The 16,000-nt window shown below is 48.4% G+C and overlaps 2 protein-coding genes across 2 annotated transcripts; both read left to right on the plus strand.

Moving 5' to 3' along the window:
* Positions 1 to 5,048: 5,048 nt before the first annotated feature.
* LOC127298257 (uncharacterized) lies at positions 5,049 to 6,904 on the plus strand. Its single transcript, XM_051328164.2, has 2 exons — positions 5,049 to 6,047; positions 6,292 to 6,904. Exons 1-2 carry the CDS (start codon positions 5,774 to 5,776, stop codon positions 6,519 to 6,521), a joined length of 504 nt encoding a protein of 167 aa, XP_051184124.1. The 5' UTR covers positions 5,049 to 5,773; the 3' UTR covers positions 6,522 to 6,904.
* A 7,358-nt stretch (positions 6,905 to 14,262) lies between these two features.
* LOC127302075 (uncharacterized) lies at positions 14,263 to 15,116 on the plus strand. The gene has a single exon (XM_051332422.2). It carries the CDS (start codon positions 14,447 to 14,449, stop codon positions 15,011 to 15,013), a length of 567 nt encoding a protein of 188 aa, XP_051188382.1. The 5' UTR covers positions 14,263 to 14,446; the 3' UTR covers positions 15,014 to 15,116.
* The last annotated feature ends 884 nt before the right edge of the window (positions 15,117 to 16,000 follow it).

The raw sequence follows: 16,000 nt of genomic DNA on the forward strand, positions 1-16,000 counted from the left end.
GTTGTGTGGGTGAACCTATGCTAATGTACCGCCCTTCCTAGGACTAATACATACTTGTGATTATACCCCTTGCAAACATCCGCAACTACAAGAAAGTAATTAAGAATAAATCTAACCACAGCCTTAAACTCTGAGATCTTGCTATCCCTCCTGCATCGATATACTAACGGGGGTTTAGGTTTCTGTCACTCCGGCAACCCCGCAATTAGCAAACGAGTACAAGATGCATTCCCCTAGGCCCATAAAGGTGAAGTGTCATGTAGTCGACGTTCACATGACACCACTAGAAGAATAACACCACAACTTAAATATCATAACATTGAATATTACCCAACATACTTCACTACTAACATTTAGACTTCACCCATGTCCTCAAGAACTAAACGAACTACTCACGAGACATCATATGGAACATGATCAGAGGTGATATGATGATGAATAACAATCTGAACATAAACCTTGGTTCAATGGTTTCACTCAATAGCATCAACAACAAGTAGAAATCAATACCGGGAGAGTTTCCCCTATCAAACAATCAAGATCGAACCCAAATTGTTACAATGGTGACGATGTGCTGCGGTGGAGACGGCGGTGATGATGATGGAGATGATGGTGATGGTGATGGAGATGATGTCCAGCTCGATGACGGTGACGATGGCGTCGATTTCCCCCTCCGGGAGGGAATTTCCCCGGCGGATTTCAGCCGTCGGAGAGCTCTTTTCTCTCTGGTGTTCTCCGCCCCGCAGAGGCGGCTGTAACTCTTCGCGAGGTATCCTCTGTGGCTTCGGTCTTCGGGACGAAGGGTTTCGCGAAGAAAAGGACGCGAGAGGGGCTGTGGGGCCCCCTCACCACCAGGTGGCGCGGCTAGGCCATGGGCCGCGCCGCCCTATGGTCTGGCCCCACCTTGGGCCTTCTCAGCTCCTCCTTCTGGCTTTCTTCGTCATCTTGAAAAATAGGATTTTTGGTATAATTTCCTTCCACAGTTGATCTTCCGAAATATTGCATTCTGACGGTCCTTTTTCCAGCAGAATCCTGGCTCCGGTGCTTGATCCTCCAATAATGATGAAACATGCAAAATAGATGAAATAACATAAGTAATGTGTCCCAATATGAAATATATCAATGAATAACAGCAAATTATGATATAAAATAGTGATGCAAATTGGACGTATCAGTCCACGAGGTGCCGGCATCTTCATCTTAAGATAGGCTGTATGAGTTGATGCCATAAAAGCTGCCAGTGCCGGTCTCCCCAGCAGTGCATGGTAAGGGCTTTCCAGGTCCACTACCTCGAACAGAAGGTTTTCCACCCGGCAATTGTCACGTCCACCAAATGACACATCCACTCGGACTTTTCCCATGGGCGAGCAAGACAACCTCGGAACGATTCCGTGGAAAGTCGTGTGCGTCGGTTGCAGCATATTCTCAGTTATTCCAAGCGTGCGCATAGTGTGCCGGTACATGATGTTTATGTTGCTCCCATTGTCTATCAGCACCTTGCTGAATTTGACTCGAGCATTTGGCCCATGCATGATAGGGTCAACCACGAGAGCATAACCACCCGGATTAGGCATTAACTTAGGGTGATCTCTGAATGACCAGCTGATTTCTTGATCAGACCACAGCATGTATTTTGGAATTGCCGGCATCACCGCGTTTACTTCCATGGAGCGGCGGTGCACACTTTGCCTGTCCGTTGGCTCAGTGACGAACACAACACAACACATGTCCGGATCGTGGTAAATGTTCCAGCCTAAAGGTGCCGGTGGAGGTGGTTGGCCATTGCCATCAGCCACCTGGTGAACTTGTTGTGGTGGAGGCCGGTTCGGCTGATGTTGCACCGGTATGGCGTTTGGTCCGGTAAGCGGGGGTGGTTGTGGTAGTTTCTCGGCATCTTTTGCTGTGCCTTGGCCCATCAACCTTTTGGTCCAAGTACAATCTTTTGTCAAATGGTTTGCCAGCCTTCCGGGGTTTGGTGTGTGCCACCGGCATGGCTGATCCATAGCGGATTCCATGGTATACCTTTCATCATTTTGCCACGGCTTCTTTTCAACCCACTGTTTCTTTGGACCCGCCCATGGCTGCGATCCGGTTTTCTGCCTTTGGCTCCCGCTGGCGCCAGAATTATCCTGCACCGCGGCTAGTTGCTGTGGACCGTACCTTCGATCCGGAAACTCTTCCCTTCGTTTGTTTTGCCTGTTATCCCGGTATTGTTCTTGGCGTTGGTGAGGCTGGTTTGTTTGTTCCGGCTCAGCTTGTACTGCCGGTTGCATTGGGTCTCCCAATGCGTAGCTATCTGCCACACGTATCATTTCTGCCAAAGTTGTCGGCATGTTTCTCTGTAGCTTTTGCCACAAAGGCGAACCTCTTCTGCACCCGTTGCAAAACCAAGCAATGGCTTGTGCCTCGATTACCCCTTCACAGGAGTTTCTTGTGGAGTTCCACCGGGTTAGGTAATCTCGATCTGTTTCATTGGCGCGCTGCACGCATAGAGCGAGCTGTTGCGGCCTGTTTGGCCTCCGGTAGGTACTACTGAAGTTGCTTACAAAAGCTTCCTCAAAGTCCAGCCAGCCATTTATACTTCCCGCCGGCAAATTGTTTAGCCAGATGCGCGCTGGTCCTACCAGGAAAGATGGTACAATTCTTACGGCCCAGCGCCGATTTCCTCCACCAGTGACGGTTCCTCCGCCACCGGCAACATATACCGCAGTCACGTAATCCGCGAGCCAGTCTTCCGGCTTGGTGGTGCCATCATAAGTTTTAGTGTCACGGGGCAACGTAAAATTGCGAACCGGTGGCTCCTCTTTCATGATCCTTGGGCCAAAACACTTGGGGCCTGGAGGACCTTCCGCCTCCACTATCTCAGATAAGTACACCCTATCCAGCATGTGCCTCGCATCCCGGTCTGGTAGGCATCTTTCGCCTAACCGGTCTCCCAAAGGATTCCGGTAAGCTGCAACTCTCTCAGCTCCTGAATCAACCTCTTCATATCTTTCCGGTACCGCGGCTCTTGCCTGCCGGTACCTTGGCGGAGGCATTTCCTCTTCCACGTATGCTGCTCTTGCAGCGCGAAAATTTTGCCCACTTCCTTCTCTGCCGGCATAATCTCTTGCAGCGTAGCCGTTTCCGGCATGGACACCTGCTGCCCCTTGATTTTTTTCTACCGGCCTCGTACTGCCCGGCTTGTTGTTTTCCGGCACCGGTTTGCTGTTTTCCGGCAAGCACCGGATCGTACACAGTCATTTGCTGCGCATTCGCTTTTTCTTTTCTTTTGTCCGGATGGGGGGACGATGCCTGCCCATGGGACTTGCTTCCGGCATTCTTTGTGGAACGCACCGATTTTGATGCCGCAGCTTTGTTTATCTTAGCCTGTTGCTCAGTATTTTGCTGCTCAATCATATCAAGCAACTCCCTAACACGATCTTGCTGTTTTGCCAAAGCATCTCCGGTAAGCGACTCACATAGCTCTACCGCAGCCCTAGCAGCTTTTAAGGTTTTATCCGGGCTACTGTACTTGGATTTCTCTATGATGCTCACAGATGCAGAGGCACTCTTTCCGGTAAGAATCTCCTTGCACAAATCCTGATCTAGATTGCGAGCTCTAAGCCTGTTTTCCGGTTGCCTAGCCGGATGAGCGCTAACAGAAGCAAAGCCATGGGTAGCGTTGTACTCACGTAGGGTTAGGTTCAGCTCGCGCTGCGCCCGGATGATCTCCTTGCCGTTCTCGAGCAGCTTCTGGCGTTGCGCCTCCAGCTCCGCCTGAGCCGCTGCTGGGTCGATGTTCTGCGCGATGGGCGTGGCGAGGACGCTCATCGCCGCCTGAAGTGGAGTTTCCGGTGGCACCGCGGAGGCACCCGCAACCACCTCGTCACGCTCGGTCGGCGGCTTGGCCGTGCGCGTGGACTTCGTCGGTCCAGCGCCTTCCGCCGCAGCTCCTTTGTCGGCGTCACCTGCGCCAACGACCAGCACCTCGACGCTGCCGGCGGCGCGGCCGCTGGGAAGCGCAGATCTTGGGGGGTCCGGAGCCACCAGCACCGGCGAGAGGCACTGGCGCTCGGGGACGGTGCCGTAGTAGACGCGGAAGCTCCCGAGCTCGACGGTGTGCTTCTTCTTGGGGTACTTACCGCCGCTGGCGAAGTAGCCTGTGTTGTCGTTGATGAAGTCCATGCCGAGGACGCGGTCGACGAGCGCGGTGACGACACGCTCGCCGTCGATGGTGTGGGGGCCCGCCCGAATATGAACTCCAGCAAGCGCAGCTGCTGGCCCCACGGTGGGCGCCAACTGTCGTCGTGGTGAACGAGCAGATGCCATGGGATGGCTTAAGTTGGCGCCGAATGTGCGCTAGAGGATTCGGGGGAGGGTTTTTGATTAGATTGGACGAACTTCCGGATACTTTCCTCAAGAACACAACCAAAGATAGCGATACAAGAAGAAGAACACAAGGAAGAACTCTGCTCTAGATCTTTCTCTTTATTGATCTCCACAGGATACAAGTTTTTGGGTACAAGGTGCCTCGTTACACTATCAGATCGTGCCCGTAACGGGGGTGCCCCCTCTCCTTATATAGGGAAGAGGTGGCTTACGGGGCAAGAAATCGTAATGGCATCTTTGACTGCACAAACTACTTTACAAAGCTACTTTAGTCATAAATGGCGGCGCCGGCTTCTTTAATCAGGGAGGCTGACATCCTCCGGTTGCTTTGGGCGTCATCCTCCACTTTGGCGTCAGGGCTTCGTTTAAAGCTACTTTGCTTAGCTCATCTTTGTCCTCTAGCTCTGGAGAGAATCTTTGACCAGTCCTGCCGACGTGCTCTTCTTACCGGTTGCCCGGTGTCTTCTTTACCCGGTTCCGGTATACCCCTTTTGGGGGTACCAGCTTAGCTTTACTTAGCCAAACACTTAGCTTCGATCTTCGGTATAAACATTAAACCGGTATCTTGATGGCTCAAACCATCCGGTTTGACATACCTTTGGCATACCGGAGGTCATCCCCCAACATGCAGAATCTTATGCCCTGCTCCATGAAATGATGCTCTCGATTAGCATGGGCGCGCTCGCAAACGTCAAAGCAAAGCTAGGCATAAACTGAATACGGAGGCCTGCTGCTGCTCCTAGACTGAGCTATAACGCCCTTGTCTCCGGGATCCCACGATCGATCAAGCCGAGGCATAAATTCCACGTTACATTCTGTCCCTGGAAGGGCGCTAGCTGATCGATCGCAGTGCTATGTTTGAGCCGTAAATGTGGAGACCAAGTGAACTGTGGAACAACAGCAGCAGGCACTGACGGAGGACAGGATGCCAAGGCAAAAACTGGCATGGGTGCAGGCACTGCTCTGCTCTCTCGTCTGCTTCCCACCCAACCCAGCGTGAGGTGTTAACTAAAATTGCAGGTGACGGAGGACCACGTCGCGCCTTCCTTCTGCTCGCATCGACATTGTCGTCGCCCTGTCAAGCGACACGGAGGGTTGCCGTGGTTAAAATGGGGGAAGGAGGCCGATGATGGGCTTGCGCACAGGGAGACTATAGGAGCTAATAAGGAATGAAAACCTTGATGTGGCCTCTGAGAACCGCAGCGAGTTGGGCCAGACTTCTAGTTTTCCTGAATTTCGTATGGGTTAGGACTTAGGAACAAGCCTCCAGCCCAAACCACATACTACGATGAGATCGCGCGCGTCTGACTCTCTTCCCTAAACGAAGTGTCAAAAAAAAAAAACTGCTTACACTGTCTTGGTGTGACACCAGAAGGTGCAAATCCCATCGTCTCCTCACGCCATGGCGATTTTCTCTACCACGTCGAACCTCCTCTTGACCCCCAAGCTGCCCCTGCCACAGCGCGGCCCTTCGCGTCCCGGCGCTTGTGCCACGGCTTTCCGACGGCCGAATTGCTGGCCGGTCAGAGCAACTACGGGAGAGGGAGACGCTGCAACGACGACGGAGAAAGACAGGCCCAAGAAGGAGGAGAGGAAGCGATGCCTGAGGTGTGGCGCCCTGTACCTTGACGAGGACAACTCGCCTACCGCATGCGCCTTCCATGGCCACATCACAGGTACGCACCACGCTACTGGTTGAAAAATATCTTCAGAACCTGCGGCTATGCGTGCAATGCACCGCAGGTTTCTCAAGGCCCAGTGACGTCAGCTAGGATCGACTGCTCGTCTCCATTTGAAAATAGAAAGATCGTCCGGCCCGTGTAGACGGCCACCTCCGTGAAGGCGTTGGAGCTTTATGGTACTATATAAATGTGGCCCATTTCCGAGAGCGGATACTGATGCATGTTGGTGCTGTTGCAGGCGAGAAGGGGTTGTTTTCGCTGTCACCACCACACCAGGGGATCGACGGCGAGTGGAGCGACAAGAGCGGGGTCATCGTCTACAGGTGGAACGACCGTGGCAACCGGCCCAACACCGGCCGCGCCAACTGGAAGGGGAGGTGGAGCTGCTGCCAGGAGCGCGACGAGGAGGCGCCGCCGTGCCGTCGTGGACGCCACGTCTCCTACGACGATGGCTTCACTCTCTTCTAGCCACCGGTCCACACCTGCCACATGGAACTGATGAGTGATCGCTTCCTGTAATACTCCGTACAAAGTTTCTTTGACGACAACGCACCAGCTCTGGTTTCCATTTGTACAATGAAGTCAAGGAGATCGAGAGAGAAAATTGCATACAAACATCACGGTCTAAAGTGCTCATCGGAGAATAGGGGGATGGGACCTCTCCACAGACTTGGGCAATGGGCTTCTCTCCATTCAACCAGATGGAGGTTGAACTCCTAGAAGGTGGCTGCCCTTTAGCCATAGGATGCAGGGGCAAGGCATGGAAGGCTACCTGTTGTTTCAACTTTGAAGTTTGATTGTGTTATGATATTTATCCTGTCGAAAATGCAGTGGAAATGGTGTTATTTGTTGCTGTTATTTCTAGCTGCTGAATCGCTGAAACATGAAACATTGTTGAACATCTACTTGGGGGCGATTCAGGATTTTGCGAACCCAAACCCGAATTATCGGGTAGCCGAATTGTCGGGTGTTAAATTTTGTGAGCAAATTTTAGGTGTCATATTTTGGAACCCGGATTATCCTTTTCCCAAATTACCCGTAACGAAATTTCGGAAAATCCCGAATGCCCAGAGTGAATGGACGCCAACATCGGTCCAGAAAGTAGCTGCAGCCTCTTTCAAAAAAAAAAGTAGCTGCAGCCACACATCTCCACCATGAACCTGCTCCTACAGAGAAGAAACGGGCGACCTATCTTCTCTTGAAAGACTGTCCTTTCCTCGCTTGTTATTGTGATATCAATGAAAGAAAGCTGGATACTGACTTCTTCCCAAGAGCTCTATGAGCCCTGAATTCCTTAGCCATACGACTCTTCCTGGCCATCTTCTCCCCTCGTCACCAAGGTCGGCCAGAGGAGGCCACTGCATGCCAGATCTCTAACAGGACATGGCCCAGCACCACAACCTTATTGAGAGGTGTGCACTTTGTCGTGGAAGATTGTAATCACATCTTCTTCTCCTGTCCCATCGTCAAATTGATGTGGGCTGGAGTTAGGGAACTCCTCCATTGAACCCCGCCGGGCTGGGGGAGTTCATTGCAATCGCCTAGGCCCTTTATGGCTCCGTCGTAGGCTAGTTTGGTTTACGTTCGCAGCTTAATGTTGGACCTTGTGGACTACACGCAACAAACTAACCATTGAAGGAAAGATGACCGAAAACCCAGCTGATGTTTTTTATCAAATGTTGATCCATATGTAGTGTTGTAGGGTTCTGATCAGACAGAGGGACCGGACGATGCTGGACGTGGCGGTGGACGACGTCAGGAGACTCTACGCGAGACTACGAGCTGAGTAGCGGAGAACCCTGGCGGCGGCTCGACCATGGACTTACTTTGCGTTCTATCTACATTGGTTGAGTGTGCCTTTGTGTTGTTCTGATCATCTTTGTATCTCTCTTTTAGTGTTTCTCCTGGACCTGGGCTAGGTCAAACTTGGTAGCGCCTTTGCGCTAGTTGTGCGTGTGTGGGTTGTATAACTATTATGTACCGTTTGCTAGGAGGGCTTTATCTATAAAGCCGAGCCAAGTGGCCTTCTATTTTTAAAAAAAAAAACACTTATTGAGAGGAGCAGCGCCCCCAGCACCACAACCTTATTGAGAGGAGCAGCGCCCATCTCCTCCACCTCCAGCTTCAACCAGAGAAGCAAAGATAGAAGAAGAAAGAATCCTAAAAAGGCATAGATCCGGCAACCTAGAAGCATCCAGCCATATCAAATACAGTCGACAAAAAAGGTGCTACCATTCCAATAGGCTCGAGCCCATGGATAAAGCCTAAGGAAACTCCCAAACCAATCAGAGTAGGTCGACCAAAAAAACATTCTCTTTAATTTTGTTTACATTCATTATTCAGTCTAAGAGCTAATTTTCTGGATCATTTCAATGCTTATTAATTATTGTGCTCATAAATTTAATGACATTACAAAATTTGGAACGATGATCTGAGTTTAGTCTAATGACTTCAAGTAAAAAAACTAAGCAAGCCAATCATATTCTACAAACCCGAATTAAGATATTTTTACACCCATTCATCATAAAACCCTTTGTGAAGATATTTATAAAACTTCAAACACGCAAAAAACACATATCTACACACTATAATATATCTAACAGTGTGTCATAAATTATTTCGTAGATGGAAGAGATCTTATAAAAAAAATTAGGTTTCGAAAAAACAATTTCAGGCAAATGTTATAAACTAAGATTTGAGGGCATAACATGAATTCCACTATGAAATAGAATTCTGCTTTAGCATGGATGTATTTCTAATGATTTATTTTTAGTTTTGTAACAATAAACTTTGAATATTACTGTTACCAACATAATTATTTTGCTAATGTTTTTTAGTTAATATTCTATTGTACAAGTTGTGTCGACTAAAAAATAACTTACAATTTAGTAATAGTTAGTTATTAGGAGGTAAAAGTATTTAGTATAAACAGGTGTCATCCATTTATTCTGACTTATGCTAAAAGTACTCAGCGACACGAAACACTTGCTTCGGCTACCCCACATCATATCAAATTGCAAGACATATACAACTCGAACATGAACACCACAAAAGACCGAGTAAAGTTAACCGGAAAAAACAACGGTAGCAATGATAATCTGTCGTCACCAGCATTCAGGCGTGTGAGAGAGAGTCTCATATCATACCAGTTGGAAAGCAGGGGACATTGCCAAGATACGGGCCTATCGAACGGGGGTTGATACCTCAACCACCAGGGCATGTTCCTGGGTCTCTAGTGCCGTACGAGGGGCACCAACGGCAGTACGAGATCCGCCGCCATCGATTTCATCCTCCCGCCGGATCTACGCGATGATCTGGTCTTCTCCCTCGACTCGTACAACTGGTCCACCTTTGGTATCCGGGAGTTCGACATGCGCCGCCGCGTGGGTTAGCTAGGAGACGTCGATTTTTTTCAACGGGGAGTGTTGCGCCCACTTCGACGATGACGGGGAGAGCGCCTTGGAGGAGGAGGATGAACTCCAACTGCCAAACCTCATGGAGGAGGAGGCGGTCGAAATGGCCATCGCACAGAGCGAGCTCAACCGGCTCCAGTGGGATGGCCTCGCCGTACAACTGCGGGCCTCGGAGCTAGCCCAAGGGAGGCCACCGACCCCTCCGGCGATTCCTCCCGCACTAATACCACCTCCGGCGACTCATCAGCCTCTAGATTGCTCGTGGCCTTGGGCGCCTCTGGTCTTCATCAACCTCGCTGACGACGACGATGAGAAGTAGGCAGTCATGGTGTGCGCCATTGTTAGATAGAGCTATTTTTTATCTTTTTTACTTATTTTGGGCACTTTGTAAATTGTTATACTCCTATTACTAGTTGAATGCCCGTGCGTTGCTACGGTTTAATTTCTTTCATACTAAATAATGCTCCATCAAAATAAATAGTGCACTTTGCTTAAAATGTATTTGGTAAAAAGTATTTTATGCCAGAAATCAAGGATGCCCCTTCGATATGTCTGTGGTGTTAATTTTGTTATCTTCCGCCCCTTCAAGTCGGCTCTTTCTTCTATGTATCTATTTGGCCATTAGTCTTATGGTCTCATTGCAAGACCTTTGTACCAGATTTTACAATTTCTTCTATACTATTATACTGGAGTTGGTATGTCACTTTGCATATGAATGAAACACTAACTATTCTAAGAAAACAATGACAATCATATCAATGGTTTAAACTCTATACACCGAAGTGTGGACTTGGCGGTGACCCTCTTGCCTGAACCAGCCTTAGGATATACTATATCACAAACCTAAGCTATTTACATCTTCATGGAAAAGTAGAATTGTAAAGAATCAAAAGTGTTGTTAAATAGTTGTTGTAATAAAATTATGGTGGCTCTACCGGGTGCTAGAATTTGGGAACAACAACAAAAAAAAAGATAATTTCATCTGCATTATATTATTCTGAGTTTTTTGAATTACATCAGCTTACATGCAGATTTTTTTTTGAACTATGCAGGAGAGCTACATGTGTTGTATTAGAAGGAGAGAAACAAAACACCAGAGGGGCTTAGGTTTTACAGGAACCAAGAAAACCAACCAGGAGCAAAAATTACAAACAGGCGACTACGCCTTATACACATCTGGGAACAAAACCCGGAGGAAACATGCAGAAAATTTGGTAACAACATCTGGGGACAAAAACCAGTAGTGGCTTATTCATTACTATTCTTTGGCATTTTTTCATCCAACATCAGCGACTTTCCAGGAGATGAAGATTACCTTTTATGTCCTACTTTGTACTCACAGGGGTGCATTTAGTCTTCAAGATCACAATCACTTCATGGATAAATTTGTCAATGCCCTGTCTCAGAGCAACTGGGTTAGCACCGTTGGCAACAGCCAATAACCCAAGGCTCATGATTTCTAGGCCAAAATAGTCGTTGTTGTGGTTCCATCGGTGACACTACTGTTTGTCTTGGATGCAATCTGTTTGAAAAGTTTCTAGTGAATTATAAGATGGTAAAACTATTGATGATATTAACAGTTTCATATTTAGAACTACAGACACAATTTCTTCAAAGGTAGTAGGAATTAGGAAGGCATCACGAATATTATTTTAACAAAACTGGAGAGTAAGTAAACAAGTCCAAACTACTCCTTAGTAAGGAATAAAGTATATCGCCAAGAGTGCTTTTTAATAAGTCTTATAAGATGCACCCTCATAAAACAACAACTTGAGTTCACAACGTCAGTGACATTTTCAAACAAACTTAATTATTTTTTATTTTCATATATGATGGCTGGTGCAATGAATATATTTAGAAGTAACGGCAAATTTAACTATGATCAGTGATTTGTACACCTATATTGGCAGTTCTATGAACCTACCATCATCTCTTACTGAAACAAATTTTCAACGTTTTGAATCCCTGCGACCTTGAAATAAAAACATATGCATTCATGCATTCCTACGAAATTTAAAAGAAAATATAATATAATAAGTGACCTTTCAAATAATAAAATTTTGGGGGCAACAGATTGCATACCAGGAAATGACATTCAGACTGTAGAAATATTGAATGCAGCATCGACAACTTCAAAGCTCATATCTTCACTTTGCTCAAATTTAAATTCTGGTGGTTTATTGTCCTTTTTGAACAATTCATCTTCTAATATTTCTAAAATTGTTACCCTCTATATAAAAGAGATAAAATTCATTGAAACTGTGACGCAAATAAAGTCATTTCACCTAAAAAAAAGCACTTTTCTGCATAATAGTGAATTGGCACTTACAGTCCTATGATTGGGATCAGTAATGCCTTAATAAGATTCCTTCCACAGGTAGAAAATTGTGGTGGACAAGAAACATTAGCTTTGCTGGTCTGTGTTCAAAACATCTAGATTCTTATTAGTACGATTATTTCAGGACATGTAAGGTATGACTATTACAGTTATACAGTACCTTACCAAACACAATGCAGTTGCAATTGTCCTAGATTCAGGACTAAAATGCAGGAAATTTTGGGGCGATCAAGCTCATGGACGAGTGGTTGGAGCAGACCTTCTTCTTGGCACCGCATGAGTATGCCACTCTCACTATCACCTCAACGCCCACACATGCCGCCGATGAGCCGAAGCCACCTCCGCCCACACCAGGCAACCTTGCACCCGCGCTCCTGTAGAACCAGACTTTCATTATGCAAATAACTTACCAAAATGCCTAATTACAGGGATAGCGAGGAACGGCAGAACTGGCAAAGTGAAAAGGTTTAATTACCAGTACGCCCGCCTTGATCATCGCGGACGGCCTCATTAGCGATGTGGCAAACTGTAGCAGGTCCCGTCCGTCGACGAGGAGCGGAATGGGGCGCTGGCAGTGAGGATGCCCTTATTGGCTTCATGCAACAATCAACTCCGGTGAAATCAGAGAAACAAATGGCAAATACCTATGGTAATGGATGAGAAAAACAAGAACTTGATTGAAGATACGGAAGATCGAACATGGAGGTGTAAGCGTAGATATACCACGAGGCTGCTTGCTGGCCTTCGCCGGCGAATTGACGAATAAGCAGCATGGCCTGGTCGATGACACGGACAGGGTGGCTCGAGGGGAAGGCTCGCTGGCGGCCGCCGACGCTCGAGTCTTGGCGATCTTCTTCAGGTAGACCTAGGACCACGGAAATCTCGATGAGATTATGGAATACTGAGATGGACTAAATGACGTACCTTGCCCTGCTCGATATTGGACAACGTCTGCGCCACCGTCTATCAGCGACCACCAAGGTAAAACTTGCAAACCAAGACGGTGTAGGCGTCTCGAACGGGGAAAAGGGTGTGTCGGCGGCGACCACTTGATCTCCTCCATACAAGAAGGGAAAGCGGCACCACCTGACCAGCGCATGGATGTGGAAAACTTTGCTTCTCGCCCATGTCCCTTCCGTCGGCTGCGGCCATCACCGTGGAAATCCCTACCGGCCCTAGTGGCCGCCTGTCCCGTTGGAGGACTGGCCGGCGGGGGGAGGCAGGGGTAGACGAGGCGGCGGCCCGATTGGATCGAAAGGGACAGGAGCATCAACGTTTGGAATGCTGAGATTTGTTTTTTAGCAACATATGCGGTGAGGAAGGATTTTCTAATTAATTTCTATTGATTCCAATTTGATACATAATTAGCGCAACAAAGGGAAAAGAAAGTGGAGGGGCGACTTATAACTTGAAAAAGATCGAACGAAGCAAAGACATGAGATTAGATTGAACGGTCCAGATGCTCTGAATTTTCTTCACCAAACGCGTTGTACGGCCTACGACCAACTCCAATATAATAGTAAAGGTAAATGAAACATGCCCGTGGATATTAATAGCGGTGTATGAATATGCATTGGCCAGGTTTGATGGGATCGTGTGAACCAAGGTTTAAAATAGCGCGCTATTTCTCCGTTAATACCACGCAATAGCATATTTGGAGGGTCTACGCTAAATTTTAGTATTTTTGCTCGCTATGGTGCTATTTGTGAAATAGCATGATATATCGTGCTAAAACTTCATAGCGTTAGCGCGCTATTTTTTCAATCTAAGTTGCTTTCACTTTTTCGTGGTGATGAACTGCAATATGTTGGTTCCTCTTCTAGAATAGAACTTAATATCGCTAATGCTGATGATTCTTAATAAATAATTTATACTATGTTGTTGCCTTGTGGAATACTGATGTTAGCCTTCTGAAAAATTGGAGATCTATTCGTTGTATGTGGTTGTGTATGTATGACTCAGTCATTTTTGGACTAAATATCCAACCTTTTTAGCGAAATCCTTTATTTTTCGACTATATTTGATTTTTTTTTCAAAACGCTATTTATATTATAGCACGCAATTACCACGATATAGCGTCCATAGCATTTGAAGAAGGCCGACGCTATTTCATTTAGCACGCTATTTTAAACCTTGGTGTGAACACAATGTTTCCCCGCCGATAAGAGCAAGATTAATAGCAACGCCCGCTGCTGGCTATAGTGCCATGCCAGGTCACATAAAGTCATCATATAGCCCATCTATACAATAGTCTAACTATTAGCTGACTCTTAGGTAGGCTTTAATTAGAAGTTTTTTTATTATAAGCATGCATACTATTGGGCCTAGGTTGCATGCAGTGTCTTTTTTCCTTGTTTGCTGTGCTACCGCCGGGCTACCGCAAGCGCCCGCTGGGCTCTCTTTCCTCCCTCCTCTCTCTTCCACATAATATTTTAATGCCTTCTTAGTTGCTATAGCCAGCTGACACAGCATTGTTGTACTTGCTCTAAATGGTGCGAATATTCCTCTCATGATCTGATTCCTACTCTTTCCCTTGCTTGCAGCTACAGCTGTCCCAGATCCCCCACGGCTCCGTCCCCGTCGCTCTTCATTTCTCATTCTCACCGGGCAATCGCATCCTCGGAGCTCGTCGCGGCATCGCAATGGTGGTCTCGTACACGCAGGAGCACGTGTACCGCCACCCCTGGCACCGCGTCACCGCAGCGGCGTGGCGCAAGTTCACGGACCCGGCGGCGCGCGAGGCGCCGCTCTCCCACATCCTCGACGTGGAGACGCTCTCCCGCGACGTCGACCCGCGCGCCGGGCGCCTCCACGCCGTGCGCGTCATCGCGGGCCGGCCCCCTCCGCTCCCGCTCCTCGTCCGCGGCCTCGTCGCCAGCGCGGGCGCCGGCGACCTCGTGCTCTGCGTGGAGCGCACCTCCGTGGACGCGGCCGCGCGCGCCATGCGCGTGGTCTACCGCAACGCCACCTTCCGGCGGCTCGTGGACGTGGAGGAAGTGTGCAGCTACGCGCCGCACCCGGACCGGCCGGACGACTGGACGGTGTTCACGCAGGAGACGCGCATCCGGTGCGCGCCGCTGGCCGCCGTGTCGGCCACGGTGGCCGAGATGGTGGAGCGGCGGTGCGCGGAGAGCTTCGTGCAGAACGCGGCCAAGGGGATGGAGGTCGTCGAGAGGATCTGCGAAGGCCTCGCCGACGGAGAAAAGTAGGAGCAGAGCATTGGGCGCTACTTATTTTTGCTTGCTCTCTGTTTCTGAATTCTGATACTGTGTATGTAAATACCAGGAGGCAATAAAAACCGTAAATTCACAATTTTGGTTGATCTGTTTGCTTGACCTGTCAAGGTTCAGAGACATCGATGTTTCATACACGTTCACAACTACCTCACCACTCGAAATGTTCACTTCTTATTATCGTAGGAGGACAGCACCGAGTCAAAATGTCAAATCGTCATCGCCTCACAGGTGTTCGTTCAGATCAAAAGAGACGGTGACGCCCGCTTTCTTGCAACTGGCGGCCCTCATATAAGTGGCCGGCTGGCAGCAACCATGGCGATGATCAGACACGTGTGAAGCCTATTTCAGTCGCGACGTGTGCGCACTTCGTGTTCAAGCTACAGGTGATTCAGGATACACCAGTGACCAGTAAGGCAGTAAGAATAATCGAAAAATTCGAAACCGAAAAAACCTGTATTCCATGATGTCTCGAAAACGTGGCTTACGATGATTTCGCAGCTGGTGCAGAACACAACCCAATAAAAGACAAACTGAACAATCGCAATTGAAATGTTGCGACAGAATTTGTCGATGATCATATATAGATGATAGTTTGATACTCCGATTGAGCATCAAAATTTACAAAATATAAAGTACAAACCTAAATTAGATATCTGAGATGATTCCGATCAAAATGAGTCCCAAATGGCCTCTGCGCGCGGCGATGCCGGTGGTGGCGGAGCTTCAGCGTCGAGGCGGAGGACGGTGAAGAGATCTCCTACTCGAAGTCAAGCTCGACTATCTCGAGCTTGATGCGGCGGACGCGCTCCTCCCAGCGTGCCGCCTCGTACTCCCGCACTTGGCGGACGGCGTCGCTCTCATCCTGACGGAAGCGAGCGCGGGCCTCCGCCTCCGTGATCGTCGACACATGCGCGATCATGGCGTCCTCCTCGTCGGAGCCGTGCATGTAGTCTCCCGTGG

The sequence above is a fragment of the Lolium perenne genome, chromosome 5 (genome assembly GCF_019359855.2).
Source record: "Lolium perenne isolate Kyuss_39 chromosome 5, Kyuss_2.0, whole genome shotgun sequence".
Taxonomy (NCBI): domain Eukaryota; kingdom Viridiplantae; phylum Streptophyta; class Magnoliopsida; order Poales; family Poaceae; genus Lolium; species Lolium perenne.